At 48.2% G+C, this 26,448-nt stretch overlaps 1 protein-coding gene, 1 long non-coding RNA gene and 1 pseudogene across 4 annotated transcripts in view; 2 read left to right on the top strand and 1 right to left on the bottom strand.

Annotated features, from left to right (window-relative positions):
- The window catches only part of Tbc1d22a (TBC1 domain family member 22A), a 311,077-nt gene extending 292,370 nt beyond the window's left edge, over positions 1-18,707 (bottom strand). Inside the window, exon 1 of one of the 3 annotated variants that reach the window (XM_046429244.2) lies at positions 18,487-18,707. In XM_046429244.2, coding sequence (XP_046285200.1) covers positions 18,487-18,548 — 62 coding nt within the window. In that variant the 5' untranslated portion in view covers positions 18,549-18,707. The remainder of the gene's footprint in view (positions 1-18,486) is intronic. The other 2 variants (XM_046429243.2, XM_046429242.2) reach the window with 2 other exon arrangements.
- LOC124082796 (small ribosomal subunit protein uS13-like) lies at positions 982-1,462 on the top strand (annotated as a pseudogene).
- Positions 18,708-18,774: 67 nt separating the features above from the next.
- On the top strand, positions 18,775-23,715 carry LOC124082797 (uncharacterized). Its single transcript, XR_006848489.2, has 2 exons — positions 18,775-20,596; positions 22,715-23,715. It is a non-coding gene; the product is annotated as an uncharacterized LOC124082797 (long non-coding RNA).
- Positions 23,716-26,448: the final 2,733 nt, after the last annotated feature.

The following is a 26,448-nucleotide window of genomic DNA, read 5'->3' as shown; positions in this document are numbered from 1 at the left end:
AAAGAAAAAGAAAATAATCCCACTAAGAGAGCAGTACAAAAAAAACCAAAATATTTAGAAATAGATTTAAGTATAAACATTTACATTTTAAGAACTATAAAACATTGCTGAAAGAAACTGAAGACCTAAATAATCAGAAAGATACCCCATGTTCCTTATCAAATGTCCAAATCCTAGCCAGGAGCAATGGCATATGCCTGTAATCTCAGCGGCTTGGGAAGTGAGGCAGGAGAATCACGAGTTTAAAGCCAGCCTCAGCAAAAGTGAGGTGCTAAGCAACTCAGTGAGACTCTATCTCTAAATAAAATACAAAATAGGGCTGGGGGGCTGAGGTTGTGGCTCAGTAGTAGAGCATTTAGCCTTGGCACATGTGAGGCCCTGGGTTCGATGCTTAACACCACATAAAAATAAAGGTATTGTATCCATCTACAACTAAATAGGGCTGGGGATGTAGCTCAGTGGTTAAGTACCCTGAGTTCAATCCCTGGTACCCGCCCCCCCAAAAATGGCTGGATCTTAAGAGGGCCAGATTCCCCAAACTCAATGCAGACTCAGCAAAATCCCTACCAAAATCCCAGCTGGCTTCTTTGCAGAAATTCACAACAGGCAAAATGCAAGGGACCAAGAAACAGTCAAAACAGTCATGAAAAAGAGCAACAATTTCAGGTTTCAAAACTTACTACAAGAGTCAGCACCCATACACAGGATGTATGGGCCTGGCATAGAAACAGAGATGGATGGAAAGAATTAAGAGTGCAGAATCAAATCCTTGCCCTTACAGTCAACTAGACTTGACAAGGGCGCCAAAATGATTCAGTGAGGAAAAAATGGTCTTGTCAACAGTGGTGCTGGGACAATTCAATACCCACATACAAAACAATAAAGCTGCACCCTGCTCCTTACCACATGCAAAACCAAACTCAAAAATCAATGACCAGGCTCTTCCAGAGGAGGCCTACACGCCGCCGCTCTGCTGCCGCCATGTCTCAAGTGATTCCTGAAAAGTTCCAGCACATTTTGCGAGTACTCAAAGGCGGAAAATAGCCTTTGCCATCACTGCCATTAAGGGAGTGGGGCCAAGGTATGTCATGTGGTGTTGAGGAAAGCAGACATTGACCTCACCAAGAGGGCTGGAGAACTCACTGAAGATGAGGTTGAACGTGTGATCACCATTATGCAGAATCCACGACAGTACAAGATCCCAGACTGGTTCTTGAACAGACAGAAGGAGGTAAAGGATGGAAAATAGAGTCAGGTTCTGGCCAATGGTCTAGACAATAAACTCCGGGAGGACCTGGAGTGACTGAAGAAGATTAGGGCCCACAGGGGACTGTGCCACTTCTGGGGCCTTCGTGTCCGAGGCCAGCACACTAAGACCACTGGGCGCCGCGGCCGCACCGTGGGTGTATCTAAGAAGAAATGAGTCTGTAGGCCATTTCTGTTAATAAATAGTTTATATACCGGGGAAAAAAAAAATCAATGACCAGTAGGGCGGGGTTGTAGCTCAGTGGCAGAAACCTTGCCTCCCATGGGCGAGGCACTGGGTTTAATTCTCAGCACCACATAAAAACAAATAAAAAAAAATAAAGGTTAAATTCTTAAAAAAAAAAAAAAAAAATCAATGACCCAAACATAAGAGAACTAAAACTATGAACCTTAATCAGCAGAAAGCACAAGAGTGATATTCACTAGACAATCACTCCTTAGATATGACACCAAGAGCAACAAAAACAACAAATTAACTGTCATCAAAACTAAAAAGTGTCTGTGCTTCAAAGGCTCCCATCAGGAAAGCAGAAAGATGACCCAAACAACAGGAGAAATTCTTAGCAAATCACACATCTGATAAAGCTTTTGAATCTAGAACACATGAAGAATGTTAAAACAAACTAATAAGAAGTCAAAGCAATTTAAAAAGAGGCAAAGGACTGGGCTCAGTGGCACATGTCTCTAATCCTAGTGACTCAGGAGGCTGAAACAGGAAGACTACAAAGCCAGGCTAGGCAACTTAGCAAAACCTTGTCTCAAAAAAAAAAAATTTTTAAAGGGCTGGAAGCGGGCTGGGGGTTGTGGCTCAGCGGAACAGGGCTAGCCTACCACGTGCAAAGCGCTGGGTTCAATCCTCAAAACCACGTAAAAAATAAATAAAGTGACGGTATTGTGTCCAACTACAACTAAGTATAAAAAAGTGAAGGTATTGTGTCCAACTAGAACTAAAATATAAAAAAGGGCTGGGAACATAGCTCAGTGGTAGAACACTCCTGGGTTCAATCCCCAGTACAAAAAAAAAAAAAAAAGACAATGGCATGTTGGTGAGGTAGTAGAGAAAGAAACTTCAAAGGTTACTGATGGGAATGGAAAATGGTGCAGCTGCTTTGGAAAAGTCTGACAGTTCCTCAACCAATTAAATATAGTTTCCTTACAACCCAGTAATTCCACTCCCAATATTATATACCCAAGAGAAAGGAAAAGGTGTACCAAAAAAAGCAAATATTCACAAAAATATTCACAGAAATATTCACAGAAGCATTATTCATAATGACAAAAGGTAGAAACACCTCAAATGTCAACGGAGTTTTATTTTGCTGAAAAACACACATGCTACAAGAATGAACCCTTGTCGCGACACACAACTAAACAGGTCAAAGTCACTCCAGGTGAACTGGGCTGGCATGAAATAATGACACACAGAGAAATACCTTTTTCTTTGGGTTCTGTGACGGCCTGTCTGACCCAGCTCCCACAAAGGTAGCAAGGCAGCCAAGAAAGAGCACGCCTCGAACCCGGATTTTATTAACAAGGGGAGCTAATCCATGGAACATTCTATCCAAAAAAGGGCAAAAGGGTAGGAGTACAGTGAACAGGTGGGTATAATTCACCCCATCGGGTGACACCCACTCCCAGAGCTGCACCTTTCTTATCCAGGTGGAGGTGAAGTCCACTTGCATCGCAGGGTGCAATACCAGTCCAGGACCTCTTTACTCAGGACTTAAAGGTATGAGCATAGTTCCTGTTCAGGGCAGACCCCCAACAAAACTTGAAAACAAGAAGTACAAGAAGCCAATCAAAAAACACATACGGGGGCTGGGGCATGGCTCAGTGGCAAAGCGCTTGCAAGGAGACACTGGGTTCAATCCTCAGCACCACACAATAAATAAAATAAAGGCATGATATCCATCTACAACTACAAAAAAAAATTATAAAAACATGATTCCATTTACTAGAAATGTCTAGAAGAGGCAATTCTATAGTGTCTATTATTGGTTGTTCAGGGCTTAGGGTAAGGGAGACCAGGATGATTGTTTTTGTTTTGTTTTGTTTTGTTGGAATTTTATTTCAGATGAAAAACATGTCCTAAAACTGACTGTGGCTACAACTCTTTGAAAACACTAAAAATCACTCAATTACAAATTTAAATGGCGAATGCTATTGTAGGTGAATTTAAACAGGTAACCTGTGTTCCAGCTGAACCTCTCAATGAAGACACTGTCACTTTTTAAAAGGCAATGCAAGCCAGGCACAGTGGTACACGCCTGTAATCCCAGCAGCTCAGGAGGCTGAGACAGGAGGATGGCAAGCTCAAAGCTACCCTCAACAAAAGCAAGGCACTAAGCAATTCAATGAGACCCTGTCTCTAAATAAAATACAAAATAGGGTTGGGGGTGTGGCTCAGGGATCTAGTGCCCCTGAGTTCAATCCCCAGGACCAAAAGAAAGAAAGAAAAAGGCAATGCAACTGCCCCTGGCTGCCTGGGTTCTCTCTCAGATACCAACCAGCATCATGAGGAAACCCCACCAGCTTGAGGAGCACCCAGAGGTGTCCAAGACCACTGACAGCACTAGCTGGGGCTCCTGCTGACAACCCAATCCACCGCAGGACCAGTGACCCAGCCCCCTATCCAGCCCCCGGTTCAAGTGCTCCCAGTGATACCCAGGACACCATGGACAGAGCAGCAGTCCCCACTGTGCCCTATCAGACTTTCTGACCACAGAGCCTATGAGCAGAATCAAACATTTGTCATATTCCAAAAAATTACACATAGACAGATTATTTTTTTTTTTAAGGCACATTGTCTGTTTAGATCAAATACAACACATCCATCGTGTCTTTTTCCTAAAATTCCTCGGAGGTCTCTGTAACATTGGCAGAGAGCTTCCAGGTTTAAGAATCAAAGGGCCCAGGTTCACGTTCCAGCTCTAACACTAGCTGGTAGGTTTTGTTGTTGTTTATTAGTTTGCTTTCTTTTTTGTGGTCCTAGAGATTGAACCCAGGGCCTTGCACAGTTTAAGGCCAGCGTGGGCCACATAGTGAGACCCTCAGTAATTTAGTGAGAGCCTGTGTCAAAATAAAAATAAAAAGGGCTAGGGATCACACACACACAAAAGAAAACAACGGGTGTGAAATGAGATAACCAGGTAACACGCGGTGAACAGCATGACGTGGCCTGTGAGGCGCATTTATCACGCTCCTCCTCATGCTCCTCCTGTTACTCCCAGTGCGTTCACAGGGTTCAAAACTAGCAGGCAGCCTGGCCCACAGGGCACTGTTTGCTTGTCATCTTCACAAAAGCTTCAGTGGTGGCAGAGACAGCAGGCTTTTCCTTCCAGCACAGCCAGGAACTCATTGATTCCTCATAGGCAGCCACCTGTGTTTACTGGGCAGAAAATGCTCCAACAAAGTTCAAGCTCAGACCAAAGGAACCTCAATTCATCTTATTAAAGTTGAATTTTTATTTGGTCTTGCATAGCTAAAAAGAAAAACAGACTTCCATCAAAGTTATTTGAAAAGAAGTGGCAAGTAAGCCACCTACTTCATTCAGATAATGAAATCTTTCTTCAAAACATTAACTAACAATATTTTTACATAAACCATACTGCTTTCCAATTCTGCAGCATCCTACAGTCTTAAAGAGAGCCTCAGCGATTCTTCATGAAAAGCAGATCCACATGATATAACATCACTTTCTGGTTCACAAGCCTAGAAAAATCCTTGTACGCGTACAGGAGACAGATTCAGCAAAGTATGCAATATTAAAAAGAAAAAAATTTTTTTGAGAAAAATTCAGATGTCCATTACAAACTGAAGAATGAATAAACAAAATGGTATATCTACATATAATAGAATATTAGCTGCAACAAATATGAATCAGACCTAACAGAATAGATATTGATAAATTTATAAACACTGAAAAGTAACACACACACACACATATATATATATATACGCATCTCCTCTCATCCTGACCACATTTCCACTTTCTCACAACTCAAACAAGGGTCTCCAGATGGAACCACTGCCAACTAAGAAAATGGAAACTTAAGGACTGATCTGTTCCAGCAAGCAACAGCAGGGGTCATTCCACCTGCTTTCTCATGATCACCACTGTGCTGCCAGGAAGGAGGCTTCTCAGGTGGAAGAGCAAATGAATGAAACCAAACGAAGGTTCCAACCCTGTGACCTACCCAGGCACATCCAGGTGAAAGGGGATTGATCCAAACAAAGCACAGGCCAGGGAGGGCAGCAAAGAGACACCCAGGACACTGTGCCCTGAAGAGGACCTCCCCAGACAGTCCCTGGGGTTCATGACAAAGCTTATTTACCTTTCACAGAAGGAAACTTCATTTAACACCACCAATAGTAAATGGAAGAAGTAGACCAAGAACGGGGTGGGAAGGCATCACACAGAAGTGGAGGGCACCTGCAGGGAGATGGGTCTGCAAGAGGACAGGCACTGCCAGTTGGGAAACATCCATGAGGAAGAGAAAGGCCTCCAGAGCAATACCACACAGGGCTCTGAATCTCAGACAGGGACATTTTAAAAGGAAAAAAAAATCAAAACCCAATCCTTTCTGAGAAGTTCCTGTGGGCAGCCAAGTTCCCGGGGATGGGCTTCCCTTGCACAGCACCATGGAATACATTTCCTATGACACCTTCACAGAGTCACTCAGCAGGCACTGCACCCAGTGTTGGTGCCAGAAGGAAGACAGCATACGAGTGACAGCCTGGCCTCGGGGTGCTTCCAGGAACCAGGAGCCACTGAGCTGGCAACAGCAGGAGGAACCCCTCGCTTCTCGAGGGGTTGAATTTGGAGCCCTGCACCATGGTGCTGCCCTGGAGAACAATACTGGAGGTGCAGTCTAGACAGCTTATGTTTGCAAATTCCACAGCAGCCGGTAAAGACGGAGGTGAGTCAAACAGTGAAGACTAAGAGAAAAAAGGTATGGAGTGTTCTGGGCATGACCAAATGAAAGAAAACTGACATCCCACATACGATAAAACGCCTTCATGTTTCAGGTACATGAAACAAACAAGCAAATCATCCAACCAACTGCAGTTCAGGCTCTGCAACATCTCAGCCCCAAGCATGGTCACTACTCACTGCCCCCTCTGGGTTCAACAGCAATTTTCTGAATTATGAACTATATTAGCAACTGATTTTCCATCTGGCTCATTCTAACACATAGTGAGGCTTCCCAGATTTATAAGAAGTAACTTTTCCAAGGAAATTAACTTGGGAGGGCTTTGGGGGGAAAATGTACAAAAAAAAACATCATTCCAACATTACACAATCCCACTGCTGCCTCTACCCACAGCATGATCTGAAAATCAAGTGTGCCTCAAGGAGTAAATTGCAGTATAGATGTGGCCCCAGGACCGTCCCTCCACTAACACCCATACCACTCTACCTGGCAATAACACTTCCCCTGTCCTCAGGCTCCCAGTAATCTGGAGTCCCCCTGGGCCAGGAGCTCCAGAGCACTCAGAGTCCACAGAGACCTGGATAATTAATGAGCCAAGCCTGTCAGGGTTACCTACAGGCTCTACCCCTAAAGCCCAGTCCCCAGTCTCCTGACCACTGACCAGCTGCAGGAAAATGATTCTCAAACAAGGGTCTCCAGATGGAACCACTGCCAACTCAGCCACCGACTCACCAGCCCACATTAACAGGTCCCCACGAGTGCTCTCTCTTCCTCCTGTTCACAGAAGCCCACCTCAGACAACGTCAGCACTGTCCACCAGCCCTCCAGCAGCAAGACAGAGCTCATCCTGCCTCGCACCTCCCCCGGCACTCCTTTCACCCAGTGTCCTCCTAGCCCCCCCTGGGCCAGAGTCTGACAACCAGAACTCCGGCAGTCTCACTGCCCTGGACCATCGCTCCATCTCCTCTCATCCTGACCACATTTCCACTTCCTCCCAGCTCAAGCTCTGTGCACAGCAATGCACAAGCCTAAGGGCCACAGTGTCCGGAGAGGAAGTACCCCACCACAGTCAGGGAGCATGTCTTTCAAGACCACCCAGGACTTCCTCCATCAGCCCAAACCCAGGCTCACCTTCCCCCCACAAGAGAACTGCAATAGCCCCCAGCTGCTCCAGCTGTGGCTTCAGCCCTGACCTCCGGTGCCAGTCAGGAAAAAGTCACTTGCTGCCTACAATCCTTCGAGGCCTCCCCATGGCCATTAGGAAAGAACTCGAAACTTCTCAGGTTCCCTGCCAGGCCTGCACATGCTCTGCTGTCCTGCTCTAGGTGACGTGCACACACCCAGGCCAATCACATCACCATCTTCACTGTAGGACACACAGTCAATCTAGAATACCACTGCTGGATAAACTGAACTGCCCACTAAACGTCCCTGCTCTCTCTCGTCCCCTCTGCAGCAGGGCCATGGCCTCACTCTCTTCCACTGTACCATGGTCCTCACCTCCTCTAACCCTCTCCTCCCCTCTGTTCCTGTGGCCCTCACCTCCTCTACCCCTCTCTTCTCTTCGACCATAGCCCTCACCTCCTCTGCCCCTTTCCTCCCCTCAATCGTGGCCCTCACTTCCACCCACTGTCTTCCCCTCCACCACAGCCCTCACCTCCTCTACCCACTCTCATCCCCTTTTGGCCCTCTTCCCCTCAGCCATGGCCCTCACCTCCCCTCACTCTGGTCTTCCACATGGCCATGGCCATGGCTCTCATCCTGGATCCCAGTTTGGCCTTGTCCTCCCTGGGCCACATGAGTCTGGCCTGTCCCCTTGACTGAGTGAGCCTGGTCTGGCACACAGCAAGAGCATAAGAGATGGAAGTAAGAGGTCTAATCAGACTGTCCCTGCTCAGAATCTTCTCCAGCTGCAAACATAAAACAGCTTCCGGTCTAAACTCCCAAGCACACCACTCTCAGCAACTGACCCCTCCCTGCCTGCCAGCCATACAGCCTGTCCTTGTCACTGACTCCAGGCTCCTCCATTCTCAGGGAGCTATCGCAACATGCTACTGACTTTTCCACAACCTCACCTGGGTTCACACCCTTCCAAGGCCAAGAAGGCCCTGCCCAGCCAATATTCCCACCCCCAATAAAAGGGCCCAAAGGGAAAGACCATGTCACCTCATTCATAATATTTCCCACCCACCCTGCCATGAGTTCCTAGTCCCCCCACTGCCATGCTGACCACAAACTCCCCTGGGGCAGAAGTCCCAGCTGGCATCTCTGCCTCCTCAGCAAGGGGACCCATCCCCTCTGCACACCCCAGGGCCTGCTGTGCACAGAGGGCATCCAGAGACTGCTTGGTGTAGTCTTTTTTTTTTTTTTTAAACAATGTAAACATTTGAATGACTAGGGATTTTTTTTCTTTGAAGAAATTTTTCTAAAAACACAGTACATCCCTCATAATAAATATTACCAGATAACATCTCTTAAGAGTTCCTGTGCTTTTGTGCTTGATCAGTCCTAATAGAGCCAGGTCATGATGGGTTAGGAAAGCCCATCTGGCTGACACACAAAACACTACCAAGGCTCTGGTGACTGCTTTGCTATGGAAAATTAACCAAGACAGGGATTAATTCAAAAAGAAAACAAAACAGGGACCACACCAACATTTCTTTAATTTTTTTAAGAGAGAGAGAGAGAGAATTTTTAATATTTATTTTGTAGTTTTTGGTGGACACAACATCTTTATTTTATTTTTATGTGGTGCTGAGGATCGAACCCAGTGCCCGCACATGCCAGGCGAGCCCGCTACCGCTTGAGCCACATCCCCAGCTCACACCAACATTTCTTTAAGAACCACTACATCAAGCAGCAGTCACTGTACAAGGATTATCATGAGCCTGAGGACACTGAGTGTCAGACATACTCTCAGAAGGGGGGCACGTGTTATTCCCGACCCCAAAAGCAAGTCCCGAGGTCCCAACAGGAGGAGGAAACTATGGCCAAACCTATAAAACTATGGTTAATGCTCCTCATCACTCTTCCTCCCAGATTCCACGTCAATTCTGAAAGAAGCAAAGCAGCAGCTCCCTTTTCCTGCCCCCAGGGCCTATCTGTAGGGAGTCCCACCCCCTTCTGGCTGGCCACCTGCCAACACATTCCATGAAGACAACAGAAGCCATGGGTCAAGCAGCCTCTGAAGTCCACAATGACACTGAGGGACTTGTCCCCTCTCCAAGACCTAGTCCTTTGCTCTGCCTCTCCACCTGTGCCATGCCCAAACCCACTCTGCTGAGGGCTCATCGCTCATCCAGAGGACAGGGACTAGCATGTTTGTCTCTCCAGGTATAAGTCCATTTCCCATCAATGCAGCAAGAAAAGCACACCAGGGAGAAGCAACTGCGGCTGGTGGCACATTGAGGAGCCCTACCACGGGTCTGGCATCTGGTACAGTGTGCTTGAGGAAAAAGATGGAATCCTACTCACATGCCAGGCCAAAATATCCCTCTATAATCCAACCCTGGAGGGTAAACCCTGAGACAAGCAAGAACATCTGGGAAGAAACACGCGGAACAGAGAAACTGCTTTCAGGTGCCCAGGCACACTAGGGGCCAGGGAGCCAGAAAGGCCTCTGCCTCAGATAGGCAGACCAGCATAGGCAGGCCCCAATCTCCAAGGAGCATGGGCCTTGGGCAGAGGCTCAGCTTCCTCACTGCTGCCCCAGCAGGGAGGCAGGCAGTCATGGAAGAGAACCCCCATAATGCCAGGCCCCGCCTGCACCCGGGCCCCGCCCACACCCAGGCCCCGCCCCAACAGCATCCTCAGCTCTGGCTCTGACTGCAGTAAGGGAATCCACAGCTTCTCTAACCAGCTGAGCACATCAAATTTTATGTGCCTCGTCATGACCCTCAGCACTTGGGGGTGGAACCTCCACACATTTCCCCAGGAAAGAGGAAATGACATTTCAGAAAGAGAGAACAAGAAGGCTGGGCATACTCAAAACAGAAGTCTCCCTTAACAGGGCGCCCCCAAAATGGGAAGAACGCAGCAGCCCCATTCCCTCCTCAGTCCCTCAGGGCCCAGACACCTCTACCTCCTCTCTGCAAAGGGCACCAGACTGAACCTAGAAGCAGCTGCTCACCTTGCCCCAGAAGAACCCCAGAGAGGTCTCCAGGCCCTGAGAAGCCAGGCCTCTGGCTAAGCTCAGCAGGCTCCAAGGACAGCGGGCCCAGCAAGTCCTAAGGGAGTTCTCCCCACCCTTGGACGCCCTCAGAGATGTGCAAAAAAGAGCTGCAGGGTACAGACACAAGGCATGTGCTAAGACATCAAGAGCACAAACTGTGGACACTGATTCCTTAGGTTCAAGCCCAGGCTCTCTCCCAAACTGAGTGACTCTGAGCAAGTGATTCAGCTTTCAAGTCTGCTTCCTCATCTGTAAGACAGGGAGCCCCTTCCCCACTGCAGCAGCTATAAAGACTGGCCCAAGGCAAGCACTGAACAATCACTAGAACGAGGTATCCTCCACAGCCTGGTCCTTCTGGGCTTCCATCTCCACACCATGAGCACAGCACAGAGCACCTGCCCTGGGACTGCTCTGCACAGACCTCTCCCTGGAGTCTTCAAGAGTGAACCCTGTGCTAGGTCATTCCTGCTCCCAAACACAGTGACGATCAGGTCCTCTACCCCTCACTCTCCCCATAGCAGGAACATCAGCAACTGTTCCAGGACCCCGCAGCACCAAAAGGGGCTGCACAGAGCAGACCAGCACATTGCTGAAGCTGGTCTTGAACTCGTGATCCTCCTGTCTCTACCTCCCGAGTTGCTGGGATTATAAGCGGCATCACCACACTGAGCTCTTTAATTTTAAATGAAGACAAAAATTACTTAACAAATCCTGACTAATAAATGCTGACTAGTGTGAGAAACAGAAAGTGTGCTGCTCCATTTTCAGAATACAGTGTTAGCCTTAACTGACAAGGTCCAACTGTAACCATTTTAAGTACAGCCCTTCCCTTTGCCAGGCCCAAATTTTAAAATCAGTCAATCATGTAGACTGTAACCCAAGCTCCTTCTCTGGATCAGGGCAAGAGGCAGTGCTGCCTTAGGGATAAAACTAGGTGGACTGCTTGCCCACATGAGCAAGCTAGCCAGATTCCCTAGAGCCCTTCTGGCAGAAGTCAAGTTTGCCTTACCCATCCATCTTCAAGCACGCATTTGATTTCTCGTGGCTCCTAGGTATTTCTAATATAAAGTAAGCCAGAAAGCAGAAGACTGAACCTGTCGGAAGGTAGGGAGGGGTGTCACTTTCTGGCCCCACAAGAGCCAAGACAGCCCTATCCACTTCCCACTGCCCTCATCCTGGCTGCACGTGGGCCAGGCTAGACCACAGTGGTCTGGGAAAAAGGAAAAGAAACAAGTCATACTCTGTATCTTCTTTGCTTCCACCTTGCCCTCCTCTTTCCTTAACAATTTGCAGATATAAGACACCACTTTCTACTCTCATGATTTAAAAAATCATTAAGGATTTATTATTTTAAGTCATTCTTGTCTGCATTTAAAATTAACAAGAGCCCAGTGTGGTGACACCCACTTACAATCCCGGCAACTGGGGAGGTTGAGTCAGGAGGATCATATATTCAAGGTGGTCTCAGCAACTTAGCAAGACCCTGCCACAAAATTTGGGGAAAAAAAAAAAATGTGCTCAGTGTAACTCAGTGGTAAAGCATCACTGGGTTCCAAAAAAATTAAATTAACAAGAGTACAGAGTTGCTGTATTAAACAAATATGTAAGAGGAAAAATAAGATTCACCTTAAATTTGTCTTAAAAATGTCTCTGAGAGGGCTGGGGTTATGGCTCATTGGCAGAGCACTTGCCTAGCATGTGTGAGGCACTGCGTTCCCCAGCACATTAAAAAAATAATAATAAAAATAAATAAATAAAGGTATTGTGTCCATCTATAACTAAAAAAAAATTTTTAAAAGTGTCTCAGAGACATTAAGTTACATAAAAAGTGACTACTGGAGAGAAAAACAAGTAAAAGGGACTGGGACCATGGTGACAACTCACCCACCAGTGCTCCCAAGGCCTGCATCACACAGAGGGACGAGGGGAAAAACCCGACTCCCCGCCCAATACACAATCCCTGCCAGGACATAAACTCCAGGGCTCCTGGGCTTTGAAACAGGGAAAATCAGGAGTGAGGGTTCTTCCCAGAAAACAGCCACTTCAAACCCACAAGCAAGGACATAAAGAGCTGTAAGAACACAGGACAGAGACCTGGTGCCAGGGCGCAGCTAAGCATTTGACAAGAGCCTCTACCTGGTTCCTGGGCCCTGCCCTCCAACCACCTCCTGTCACCTGAGACCAACTGCACTTTGCAGAGCTCCTCCTGCAGTTAGTTACAAGGCCGCTAACCAAGGTACCCCTGCCCGTGCCCAAGAGCAGGATTCTGCTGAGGGAAATGCTGGGGGCAACCTGCAATTCCTTCCCCTCAGATACCCTTTAGCACATTCCCCAAGACGTGCGCGCATGCACACATATTATCTTAAAGTTGTAGAGGTCAGCAGTCCAAAGGGATGTCACCAGCTAAAGTCTGGGAGTCAGTCAGGTATCTTCCTTCCTGGAAGCTCAAAAAAAGAAGCCCTTTCCTGCACATTCTGGATGTGGGCAGAATTAAGTTTCTTACAGTTGCAGGACTAAGATCCCCATTCTCCTGACTGTCAGTGGAAGGCCATTCCCAGTTTCTAAAGGCACTCACATTCCTTGGTTCATGACCCCCTCCTCCACGTGCAAGGCCAGCAACTTTGGACCAAATCCATATCACCACGAATCACTCTGGCCACTTTTAGGAATCTGTATGGTTACATGGGGCCCACTAAACAATCCACACAAGCCCCTCATGTCAGGCTCCACTGACTGGCAGCCTCAATTCCCCTCTGTCATGTAACAAAACAGTTCCAGGAATGAAGAAGCAGATACTTTTGGAGGGCTGGGAGTCCCTATTCCCTGGCCCAGAACCTGCACCGGTGACATCCCGCTTGGCAGTGAATGTGGGAGCTCCTCCGGCCACAGGCACCTGAACCCAGCCACTCCTCCCTGCAAGAGGACTCTCAGGCAGCCTGGCTCCTTCTCCACTTCCAGACCTCATCTCAGGCAAGATGTGCTCAGGGAGGACACGACCATTCTATCCACATAGGACCCTGTTATTCTGCCAACGTGCCCATAGTGCTGCCTCCCAGGGCGCACCAGCCAGCATTTGTACCTCTGTGCTGGCTGCCCCTGCTCCTCTAGCCTCCTTGGGCCATGTCTGCTTGCCTACATTCAACATAGCCGCTGGGACCTCAGAGGCGTTCACCACATCTGAATGACTTCATTATCCCCCAGCAACACCTCTCCTTCAGCTGGTGACAGACGCTGGCCTCCTGAGCTGACTATCCCATTTGCTCAGACTCCTCCTGGGTCCAACAGTGGAAGCTGGAAGCTGACAGAACCAGGCACTCAGACCTGCCTCTGCTCCAGCTGCGTCCCAAGCACCATGACTTGCCGTAGTCAAGCTGGCCTTTCTTGACACATCGCCTTACAAATGTCATGCCACACATGCCAGGCTCAAGCCTAGCTCCTGTCAGCAGAGTTGTGCTAAAACAGCAAACACCACACCCCTGCTGAAAGGCTGCCTGTGTTCCTGAACCCAGCGCGCAGGGTTTGCCTTGCGGTGGAATTCCAAATGCAACTGTGGAAAGCAACAGCCTTCGAGCGTCAAGCGAGTCCACAGCCCAAGAGAGTCAGAGACCACAGTTCCAGACTCTGACCACATGCCTCTGCCTCTCCCCACCACCGAGACTGAGGTTTGCTAGAGCCTCCTACCTGGTCCCAGGGCTTCTGCCCTTGCTCCCCTCATACCTCCAGCCTCAACGGAGCAGCCAAAGCCATCCTGTTACACCAAGGCAGCCCATGCCACACCTCTGCTCAAGCCTCCACAGGCCCCTCACCCCTTCAGAATGAATGCATAACAATCTATCCTTCACTGTGACCACACGACTGGCTGTAGTCACACTGGCCACTTGCTCCTCTCCTCAAGTATCCCAGCCCCACTGCTGGGTCAGCACCTTGGTGCCTGCTCATCCCTCTGCCTGAACTGCCCTTCTCTCAGCTGCCCAGGGGGCTTTCCCTCACCTCCTGCAAATCTTTACTCAAATGGCATCTTCTCAGTGAGGAGGTCCCCAAGCACCTTATCACCATGAAACCCTCCCTCTTGCACCTGCCTCTGAGCTACCTACCCGCCTTTCCCACCTCAAGTTTTGACAGTAGTTATCACCTCCCAACAGTGAAACTCTCTCTTGGTGGTTACTGATCCTCTGCTCTTCCACATCGTTGAGCTCCGTGAAAACATAGATCTTATTTTGTTCACTGATGTAACCATCACACCTGGAGCCAGTCCAGGCATAAAGCACGGGTCAAATAAACACTGGATAAATGACTTATCAAACTCTCAAAACTAGTCCTAGAGGCCTCTCCTTTTCTAATCAAAGAGAATCCACCTAGACCAAACAAACCTTCCCCTGGACACCACAGCCACACAGGTCTAATACAATCCCCTCACATTTTGGATGCAGAAACCAATGGCTTCAGAGTGACAAGACATGGTGAATGTCAAACAGATAACAGAAAGAGAAGGCTAGAACCCACTCAACTCCTACTCAGAGGTCTTTCTACCAGACCACATTTGGCTGCCTCATCCAGAAAGGCAATTTCTAAAAAAAAAAAAAGATGAAAAGAAATTTAACGTGAAAAAGAAAGTCTCAAATACACAACCAAAGACCAGGGGGTGCACAGAACAGAGGGTTTACCAATAAGACCAACTCTCATGCAGCACATGACCTTGACCTCTTCAGACCAACGTGAAAGAGTCTGGATGAACCACCATTTCTCAGTACTAACAATGTAAGATGAGGCACACTCCCTAACCTTGCAGAATTCACTGCCTAGTGAAAAAGGTAACTCATAAAAGAATACCAAAGTTCAAGCTGCACATCTACAGGCAAAGCTTTAAAAAGAGGCATGCTGCAGGTGAATTCTGAAAAGTAAGAAAAGAAAGCCCAGCAAAGGGAGGGAAGGAACATTCAGGTAGACCACAAGAGCTCAAAAGCGAGAGGCACTAAACAGCATGGTACAAAGAAGAACCCAGAAGCCCATTAGCACTGCTGAGGGCAAATTTCAAAGAAAGGCTGGGTGGGAGATGTGGCTAAACATTTTGAGTAGTGATGAGGTTATAAAGCGCCTTAGATGTCATGCAAAAACATCCACTTGTGAGATGACATTGCAAGAGAACTGACCAACGGGTTTTAACCCAGTCTGCCTCAGTGAGTGTTGCCTAGAGGACAAAGCATGTGTTTTACAAACTACAAAATAACGGTAAACATAACACTTATGAAACACCAAGAACAGGACCAGTCAAACTGAGTGCTTGATAAACATAGCCACATGTCATAGCATCGTTAAGGGTTGTGCTGTACAGGTCCCTCCACAGTCAAGTACACTATGGTAGGTGTAGTCTCTCTCCTGGGTTTCCCTGCTGGAGGTTCATTATCATGGAAACCACTGGCAAAGCCACAGGAGCCTGGTTAGCAGCTCTGCTAGAACAGCACTGACATAGGTGAAGACCCAGAGTGTGGGCAGTGACCACCACCTACTGATAGAAAAAACACACCATAACAACTCTTCTTCATGGAGAGTTCCATTCTGTCACAGGTGAGGGCCACAGAATGGAAAGCAACCCAGAGGCTGGAGAGGCCTCTCTTTTGGGCCCAACTTCTTGAATTTGCCTTGCCCTCTTCAGTAACAGCCTCTGACAACTCTCAAAACTCCACTGCATCTCTGTAACTGTACCTGGAAGCTGCTCTCAAAAGGGCCTAAGACACAGCATGGCACCAAACTCCAAGGCTGGCTAATGCCACTTTCACAAAAGAAACTGGAGGCCATATTAGTTTCCTTTGGCTGCCACCACAAATATAGTGGCTTAAAATAACAGACATGTACTATCAGTTTTGGAGACCACAATCGTGAAACTGAAGTATCAGCAGGGCCATGCTCTCTAAGAAACTCTAAGGGAGGATCCTTCTCAGGCACTTCCAGCTTCTGGTGGCTGCCAGCCATCCCTGGCTCTCATTGGCTTGTAAACACATGGCTCCAACCTCTATGTCCATCTTCACATGGCCGTCTTCCTTATGTCTCTAAGTCTGTGTTCAAATTTCCCTTTTTTATGAGGACACTGGTCTTTGGATTAGGGCCGATCCAAATCCAAGACTTGTTAATTTTGCAAAGATCCCATTTCCAAAAAAAGTTCACACTCACAGGTTCCAGACAGACATGAACTTAGAGAAGACACTACTCAACTCAGTACAAAGACAAACTACCAAGAGACACCGTCTTCAATCCAAAGGTTTATTCACTGTTTTAACTACACAACAGCTCTATTATTCTTCCTTCTCCTTTGATTGTTAAGAACTAATTAGAGGGCCCTGGATGTAGCCCAGTAGCAGAGAGCTTGCCTAGCATGCAGGAAGACTTGGGTTCTATCCCCAGCACCACTAATAATAATAACAGGGGCTGGGGTTGTGGCTCAGTGGTAGAGCACTGGCCTCGCATGTGTGAGACCCTGGGTTTGATCCTCAGCACCACATAAAAATAAGTGAAATAAAGGTATTGTGTCCAACTACAACTAAAAAATAAATATTTTTTAAAAATAATGATAACAACAACAACAAGAATTTAGATGAAAGGGTCCAAAACCTCAAGCCCTAAAAGCAACATATAAAAGTTATACTGCCATGGGATCCTTTTCCCTGTCACCACTAGGACCTCCTATACCCTACTATTTCAGAATTTTCACTTTATCTTGGACCCTAACATTGGTTTTGATGAAAACTCATATTGTTCAGTCAAGCCTAACACTGGCAGAGTAAAACAGGGACTCTGGCCACCTTTGATGGCTCCCTTCAAGTCACTGTATCTGCACCATCAGTAACTCCTGGCTAACTCCCCAAGACGCTGAAAAACAAGCTTTTCTGACTGGATGAAGTGAATGCCAAAGTTTACGATTCAAAAACTCACACGATGGGGTCTACTGTGAAACAAAGGCGCACAGATCACTTCACCGTGCTCATGAGGATTCTACTTATTTTATATCACAATTCTTAATTTTCAAGATCGCAGGCTTTCGCCTCGGGATAGAACTGGAAATCTTGAAGCGCTCGCCTCCAACCAGTTCCCACCAATAGCTGACCTCACCCGAGGTATCTCCCAGGTAGCACCCTCCTTCCTCAGGGCCCCAGGTAGCACCCTCCTTCCCCAGGGTCCCAGGTAGCTCCCTCCTTCCCCAGGGTCCCAGGTAGCACCCTCCTTCCCCAGGGCCCCAGGTAGCTCCCTCCTTCCCCAGGGTCCCAGGTAGCACCCTCCTTCCCCAGGGCCCCAGGTAGCTCCCTCCTTCCCCAGGGCCCCAGGTAGCACCCTCCTTCCCCAGGGCCCAGGTAGCTCCCTCCTTCCCCAGGGTCCCAGGTAGCACCCTCATTCCCCAGGGTCCCAGGTAGCACCCTCCTTCCCCAGGGTCCCAGGTAGCACCCTCCTTCCCCAGGGTCCCAGGTAGCACCCTCCTTCCCCAGGGCCCCAGGTAGCACCCTCCTTCCCCAGGGTCCCAGGTAGCTCCCTCCTTCCCCAGGGTCCCAGGTAGCACCCTCCTTCCCCAGGGTCCCAGGTAGCACCCTCCTTCCCCAGGGCCCCAGGTAGCTCCCTCCTTCCCCAGGGCCCCAGGTAGCACCCTCCTTCCCCAGGGCCCAGGTAGCATGCTCCTTCCCCAGGGCCCAGCGACAGAGGACTTTGAAGCTGTACGACTTCCAAGGTGCACCCAGGTATTAACTTTTTTCACTGTAATTTGCTTCATGCGTTCGTTGACACAACTCTGGAGTTGGTTTTGGGGCCAGAAAGTGGGAAGATGGGAATTCTCAGGGCGCCTCCAACGCTCCTGCAGGCTCCAGGCCAGAGCCGCAGCCCAGCAGAGCGGGAGGCCCTTCGCGCCGGCCCAACGCCCGGCCCGGTTGCCCGGGAGCCTCCGAGTCCGCGCTCCGGACAGCCCTCGACGGCGCCTCCCCTCCTGGCCAGCCCGCTCTCCGGGCGGCCACTGGCACCGCCGGGACCCTACGGAATCCCCTCCCTAGACCCCGTCTCCACCCGCAGCCCGGCAGGTCAACTCAGCCACTTGACCTCTGACCCCTGACCCGACCCGGTCTTCCCTGTCACACCCACCTGCCCGGGACCTTGCTGTTGCTGCGCTTCCAGAACTGCTTCCTGGCCCCGTCGCTGGCCATGGTTCCTCCTCATCCCTCACGTCCGCGGCCCCGACACTCCGAGTGTGGCCGGCCCGCCCCCGGCAGCCCTTTCCCGTAACCCGGGCGGCCCCAGAGCACTCCCGGGACTCCTCAGCGTAGAGCCCAGAGGCTCTTCCGCCTCGCTCCGGAAGTTGTGGATCCGCACGCCCGGAAGTCCCGCCTCCGTCCAGGCGGCGTGTGACGTCATTACAGCGCGACACTGGGAGGTGAGCGCGTTCTTGGCGCGGAGGCGGAGGCGGAGGTGGAGGCGGAGGTGAGTTGGCTGTCTTCGTGGAGGCTCCGGCCCTCCGGAGGCCTGAGCGCAACATTACCACAGCCAAATCGGCCCGGTGTCCGTCGCCGGTTCGTTTGCCCGGTTCTGGACCTGGAGCCCGTTTGTCGCTTGGGAAGCAGAGCCCGCAGAAGGTGTGCCCCGCACCGCTTCGCCGGAAACGAGTGGGCTTCAGTACATACTGAGGACGAGCACGTGTACCATGCGGCGGGGCGGGCGACACAACCACGAAGTGACGTGGAGTGAGTCCCAGGCCGCGGGCCAGGCGTCAGGTGAAGTTTGAGCACCGACGGAGCTTGAAGCGTTGGCCTGGCCGGCACTCGACCACTTGGACACACGCTGCTTGGAATGTGGCCGGTGCTCACTGGGGTGTGTTTGGGGGTGAAATGCATACGGGACTCCAGTGGCTTGGTGTGAAAATAATAACTTTTACGTTGATTGCATGTTGAATGATAATATTTGGATATACTGGAGGCGATAGAATGTGTTGTTAAAATCATTTTGGGTTGTTTTTTTTTTTTTTTTTCCTGAAGATTGTGTCTAGGAACGCGCTACCACTGAGCTCGTCCTGAGCTCTCTTTGTTGCCAATAGCTTGGACCTTTTCCTCGATGCCAATCCAATAAGGAGGACACAGTTTTGAGAAAAAAGAGAAACACAGGAAGATTCCTGTCCCAAAGGCTATGATTCTGCCTATCTGCAGGAACCAGGGGACTTTTATAGAGGTGATTCAGAGAAAATGAGACTAGGGAGGAGAGATCAGGAAGGAGAAGATGGGGTAGGGGAAGAAGTTTAAGGAAAAGAAGATTGGGTAAAAGAAAAAAAAAAGTGTTTCAAAGCCACATGAGATATGGTCAAAGCATCTCATCAAGTGAACGTGTTACATATTTATTTTTATTTTGACACAGTCTGGGTAGGATTATAGTCATGCAACCTTTTTTTTTTAATGTCACTACCAGAAAAGTTGAAATTGCATATGGGTTTGCATTATGTTTATGTGGCCTTAAACCAAAATTGGGGGTGGGGGAGACTGGCATTGCAGGCTGAAGTTTTGTTTGTTTTCCCCTGTAGATGAGTTTTAGTACAACATTTAGGAGCTTCTGGAAACACCATCAGTTTTATTTCGAAACTAATTACATTGTATTCTTTTCAGGCCAGCTGCTTGGTAGGAAAAAAACAATACCATTGAACTACACCCTCAGCTCCTGATTATATTTTCTGATTAATGAAAGCTGGAGAGGCTGAGGCAGGAGGATCTCAAGGTCAAAACCTGCCTCAGCAACTTCTGGAGGCCCTACTTAGTGAGATCCTGTCACAAAATTGAAAAGTAGAAAGGGCTAGGGATTTGGTACAGTGGTTAAGTGCCTCTGAGTTCAGTTTCTGGTGCCATGCCTCTTCATATACTGATGAGTATAATCAATTTAGTACTTGTTCCATGCTAGGTGTCCCACTAAGGTACTTTACATGCATAACCTCAATCATTCCAACCATGTCCTCAGGGGTACACAGCAGCCTGAAAGGCTCTATTAACTCTCATAACACTCAACTTTTATACTTGCTAATAGCAAATCCTTCTACAATTCTGCATGCCCTGCAACATCTACCTGACCACATTTTTATTATATCTGTATCCACTTTTAGCTTGTAGGATATTGCCAAGTATGGCCTGTGCCTTATCCACAGCAACAGCCTCAACACCTCACACAGGAGGCCTTCCATAAATGCTTGAAAAATGGATGACAACCGCAGGAACTCAAGGTATCCCCTTTTGCCATGGTGATAGAAACTCCCAGGAATCTCCACCCAGCAATCTCAATGGATCCTTGATGACCCCTTTCAAACAACTACTAGGTGCTCAGGGATCCTTTGTGGCATAGCTATAAGAACTCTCCTGGGCTTAATTTCTCTACACAACCTCAAGGAATTTCCAGAGATCTGTAAAATGATGACTTCTAAAAGACCCTTTACTTATAGCCTCAGGAACTCTCCTGGAATCCTCTGCTAGTGGAATTCAGGACAGCCCCAGAGATGAACTCCAAAAACCTGTTCTTTACAGCTCAGTCTGACTTATTGCAAGAATCAGTGAATGGAGCTGGGCAAAGTGATGCGTGTCTGTCATTCCAGCTACTGGGGAGGCTGAGACAAGGATCGCAAGTTTGAGGCCCATCTGGGCAAATTAGCAAGACCCTGTCTCAAAAATTTTTAAGAGGGCTAGGATGTAATTTAGAGGAAGAACATTCCTAGGTTCAATTCTTGGTATTGCAAAAAGAAAAAAAAAATCAGTAAGGACAGAAATTAAAATGATGGAAGCAGAAAGGAAGGGAAAACAAAGTTTGCCCGAAAAAATTGACAGTGACTAGTCAGATTCAGTCCTTCCCCATAGTTTACTGTAGGTGTCCTAACTGCTGTCTTGGAAGAAGTAGTAAAACATTGACTTGAAGGCTTCTAGACTGGCTAAGCAAAAAATTACTAGTGCCCCCAAAAAGTATGAAAGGAGGGAGTGAGCCAGTTTGCAGCATGAATTTATGATTGGTTTTAGACATGCTGGATTTGGGTCATAGATATTAAATCTCAGCCACGCACTAGATTAGAGAACACAATTTGGCCAAAAATTAAACGGGCTTAGAGGGGACGCCAGAGCAGAGTGAGAAGACTGGCAGAAGCAGGTCAAGGTCATCACAGTCAAAAAGACAAAGCCAGGATAGTTCATTTCCAGAGATGGATCTAAGCAAAGGGGACAGATGAAATTCAAAAGCGGAGCCTGGTAGAAGGCCAGGTTTGAAAGCCAAAGTGATAACAGATGTGGAATCTGGGAGTAGGGCCTATGCAGATATCAAACAGGACACATCCCCAAGTCCCAGAGCTACAAAATGAGCAGAACCCTTTTTATTCATTTTTCTTTTTTAAGGAACACATGGGGAAATGCTAATTGGAAGTGCATATAGGTGCACAGTGTTGGGGATGGAACCCAGGGCCTCATGCACACTAGGCAAGTGCTCTACCACTGAACTATATCCCCAGCTCTCTCTTTAAGACAAGATCTAAGAAATAACCCAGCTGATTTCAAATTTCTGGGTTCAAATGATCCTCTCAGCTCAACCTTCCAAGTAGCTAGAACTACAGATGTGGGAAGTAATTTTTGTACAACAAACTTACTAGGCTTATAATTGCTACTATTTAAGACAAATGCAAACTAATGTACCATTTCACACTTAACAGACTGGCAAAAATTTAAAATCTATCAATGTCAAAATTGATGAGAACAAGCTGGGTGCAGTGGCACACGCCTGTAATCTCAGCAGCTCAGGAGGCTGAGGCAGGAGGATGGTGAATTCAAAACCAGTCTCAGCAAAAACAAAGCACTAAGCAACTCAGGGAGACCCTGTGTCTAAATAAAATACAAAATAGGGCTGGGGATATGGCTCAGTAAGTAATTGAGAGCCCCCAAGTTCAATCCCCAGTACCCCCCCACAAAAAAATGATGATCCCATGGGTTTTGTGAAAAGAGCTTTCATGCCTTGCTAGAAGAGGTATAAATGGTTTGATATTATTGAGTGATCATTTAGAAATTTCTAGTAAAGATATTCAGCAATTCCCACTGGGCATTTGCCATGGAGCAACTTGCCAAGATGTGCAGACAAGAATATTTGTTGTGCCATTGCTTCTAGTGATGGTGGGGGGTTAGAGGGAAAAGCATTCAAAGTGTGATCTACAGGAGAATTGACAAATTGCAGTTATCCAATAGAATACCATATGGTAGTAAAAAAGGAATAAATTGATTTTGCATACATCTGTGTTAATTTCACAAATCATTGAGAAAAGTTTCTTATGAATGCATATGATATAATACCAGCTAATTCTCTTGTTAATTTTTAGTTGTCAAAACTGTGATGAGCTACATCATAGGCATCAGGCAAACCCAAGAGATGGCCCTCCAGACAGATGTCAGTGGAGCCTTCGCAGCACTGCATACTGTCTTCAGGGGGGCAGTGCATAATCCTAGGAGAAAAAGTGGCCCTGGGCTGAGGGCAGTTGCCAAGGAAGGTAACTTCCCTTCTTGTCTGCCAGGACCCATGGTTGCTGTGCCCTTCTCAGGCATGGCTATTGTACTGGTCCACCTGCCATTGGAGTTGGGCAGCAGAGCACCAAGAGACACCCAGTGAGTCACTCTACTAGACTGGCCATCTAGAACAGCAGAGGTGCTAGCCGGGTTGTGGGATCTGCGTAGCTCCAAGAACGCTCCAGACTTCTTGTCAGTTCCCCTAGGAAAGGGCATCAACCAGAGTCCTGGAGCTGCTCTTCCCAGATGGGTGGACATAAATGAAGCCAAGGGAAGCCTATCATGGGTGCAGCCCAGACCTCCCCTTTAGGACTGAGGCTTTCTCGCCCAGCTGCTGCTGATTTGTGGAGAAAGTTTCTACCTTGGCCTTGTCTTTGTGACTGTTGCTCATGACATCGACCTGTTCCTTACCATCAGTCTTCTGACTTGTACTGGCCTCCCTTCTAGCCCTTGTGTCATTTGTGGACAAAATATGTTTTCTAATCTACAGCATGGCTAAGATCTAACATCTATGGCTTCACATTCATTTGTGTACCAAAATCAATCATAAATTTGTCCTGCAAACAGGCCTATTGCCTCCTTTTATGTTTTCATCACCTCCTTTGCAAAAAGATGGACCCTCAGTTTAATGCAGAAATTTTCAGTTTTATACCCAGCCACTCCCATGGGTGGACTAGACACTCTGAAGCCCACACAGACCCAGTGAATCACATCCTCCCTCACCATGCAAGTGCTGGGATGATGGGAAGGGAGTCTTCTACTGGGGGCCCATGTTTCCACCGAAGACTCCTGTTGCGTATTGGAAGGATGGATATTGGTAAGCAACAATGGTCTCTAACACCTATAAAATGCACTAGCTCCCATGACTTGAACTAAAGGGTGAATAGTATAAGGATGGGTGTACCCAAAGACACCAACCTTTGGAGTTGTTGACAAATGAACCTACTACCTGGCAAAATGAGACGAACCATATCACTCAGCAGTTTCTATTTCCCAGGCTTCTCCCTCTGCTGGCCCACCAATCCTATTTGCTCTTACCTGCTAACTATCTTTTCTGTGTCCGTAAGTGTCCAGTTGCTCTGACCAGGTTTTCAACTAAAAGTACAGAACACTTGACCAACATTGGTTTAAACAAATAATCTATTTCCTTTCCAGAAAAAATTCAGAGGCAGGCAGCTGTTGGCCGAACTGCTTGGCAGTGCTGCAGGGGATGCTGTGGTGTGCCCAGACCCCTCTTTCAAGACCACACACAGCAGAGCCCCTCCCAAGGAACCAGCCTTGCCCACAGAGCCTCCTCAGCACTAGGACAGTCCACATTCAATGACTGGCCAGTGTGGAAAGATGAAAGACAGCCTCCTGCCTCAGTCTGGTCATCTCTGGAGAGCTGTCCCAGTTGACAAGCTATCCATCAGGACACACCTGCTGAGGCCTTTGTGACTGCAGTGCAACTCAACTTCTCTTTGCTCAGGGCTCTGCTCCTCAGTCCTCACATGTCCAATTCTCAGGTGCATCCCTAGCAAACCTCCTGCAGGGGAACCACCCCACAGTTAGACATCAAATTCAAGACTGGTTGGCTCATGGTCACAAGGTGGTGTCATGGCTCTATCATGGGCTCACCAGGACCCAACCAAAAAGGGTTAGAAGAGGGCAGAAGAAGAAAACCTTTCTCACCTCTTGAGTTTTTTATCCCATAGGTTGTGTTTTATACCCAGCCAACTTTCTCATTGGCCAGAACTAACTCAGCAGCAAATGATAGACCAATCACTGTGGAGAGTAGACTTACATGACTAGTTTGGACCAATAAAAACCTCCCCTCTGGAACCAGAAGGGACCACTTTCCCTCAAAGGAATGAATCTTGGCCCATTACAAAAGCAGTGCTCTGTTGGCAGAGGAGAGGATGGGGTTGGCTGGGGAAGTCACCAAAGTGACTCTCGCAAGTAGGAGAAGCCAGAAGCCGCTGGTCAGGACTCTGAGAATTACCTGAAATTCAAGGAACAGAACCACCCAGCTCATTTTCTCACCTCTGCCCGACCATCCTCACGACTCTGCCATGGCATTCGAATCTGATCATAATGTGACATTAGTATCCCATCTGAGACCCTCTAGGGGTTCCCATTGCCTTCTGGGGAAAGTCAAGCTCCAGGGTGGGCTGTAAGGACCTTTGTGTTCAGCATGCTTTCTTCCTTACCACTCCACACTCTACTCTTGCTTTCCCCACAAGCCAAAATCAGGGTGGAGAAGGGATCCCAAAGTCCCCGTGGGCTAGGTGGCTTCTAGTCTTCCATGACCAGTGTCTTTCCTGGGTGAACAACAGTCCTGAGAAGGATCTGGGGGTCTGTGTCTTTTTCACCTGTTTATATGCTTTATTTACATGTATCAAGCGCCTTGGAGGGGCAGAAAAAAACTCTTAGCAAAGCTGCATTCTGCTTTCTCTGCCCTCAGATGGGCCGTTTCAGCTCAGGGCACATCTCTGAAGGCCTTTGTAACCGGCCAGCACCTCCCAAGGGGTGCATTCTCCCTGCTAGGTTTCCTGGAACTGCAGCGCCCTTGGGAATTTATCTTGCACTTGGGGTGAACGGGTCCAGTGACACCTGCTGTGCTTCCTGTGGTTATCATCCAGTCGCCACAGAGCTGGAGACGGAGGGCTGCCCACGTTTATTCTCTCAGTTTTGGGGTGAGCCTCACAGGGCTGAGGCCAAGGACTGCAAGGCTGGGTCCTTCTGGAGGTTCCGACGGACAGTCTGTCTTTCTGGCTTCCTTTTGCTCCTGCATTTTTTTTTTTTTTTTTTTTTTTTTTTTTTTTTTTTTGCTCCTTCCTCTGTTCTAAGAGAGTGTCCCCCATTCTTCACCATCAACACAGTATCTTCTCTCTTGACTGCCGCAGTCTGGCTGGGCACAATTCATGAGCCACTTATCAAGCAGAAATGAACTTTATTTTTAGAAAACACACACACACGCTGCACCACACAGCTCTTCAGGAATTCCCTCAGAGCCCAACTGCCACCACCGGCTTCCCACAAGCCTCTCTACCCACCCACTCCTCCTGCTCTTGAGGCCGATTGGCTGGGTCGTGTGGGCGGAGCCAAAAAAGTTCCCCAATGAGCAGCTCCCTGGTCTGAAAGGGCGGGGAAACAGCCCAATGAGCATCACCGGAGAGGAGCCAATCAGCTGGAAGTTTGCTGGGGCAGCTGTGAGCCAATCATCAGCTGACAGCTGGAAGTTTGCTGGTACCCCTTGAGCTGTGGCTCTCAACACCTGATTCCTCTGGGTCTCCCTTTAAAGGACACCTTGGGGCTGGGGTTGTGGACCAGCAGTAGAGTGCTTGCCTGGCACATGTGAGGCACTGGGTTCGAGCCTCAGTGCCACATAAAAATAAAGGTATTGTGTCCATCTACAACTAAAAATTTTTTTTAATTAAAAAAAAAAGAGACCCCTGGGCCAGGACCAGATCCCTGGGACAAGCCAGGTTCCTACTTCATCACATTCATTTAAAGCATTAACGGGCTCCAGGATTAGGATATGGTATCTTTGGGGGACCACAATTAATAA

Source organism: Marmota monax, unplaced genomic scaffold, assembly GCF_021218885.2.
Source record: "Marmota monax isolate L192 unplaced genomic scaffold, Marmota_monax_Labrador192_F-V1.1 WCK01_AAM20220418_F8-fsc00051, whole genome shotgun sequence".
NCBI classification, from domain to species: Eukaryota; Metazoa; Chordata; class Mammalia; order Rodentia; family Sciuridae; genus Marmota; species Marmota monax.
The sequence above is the reverse complement of the archived record's forward strand: the minus strand, read 5'-3'. Positions and strand labels throughout refer to the sequence as shown.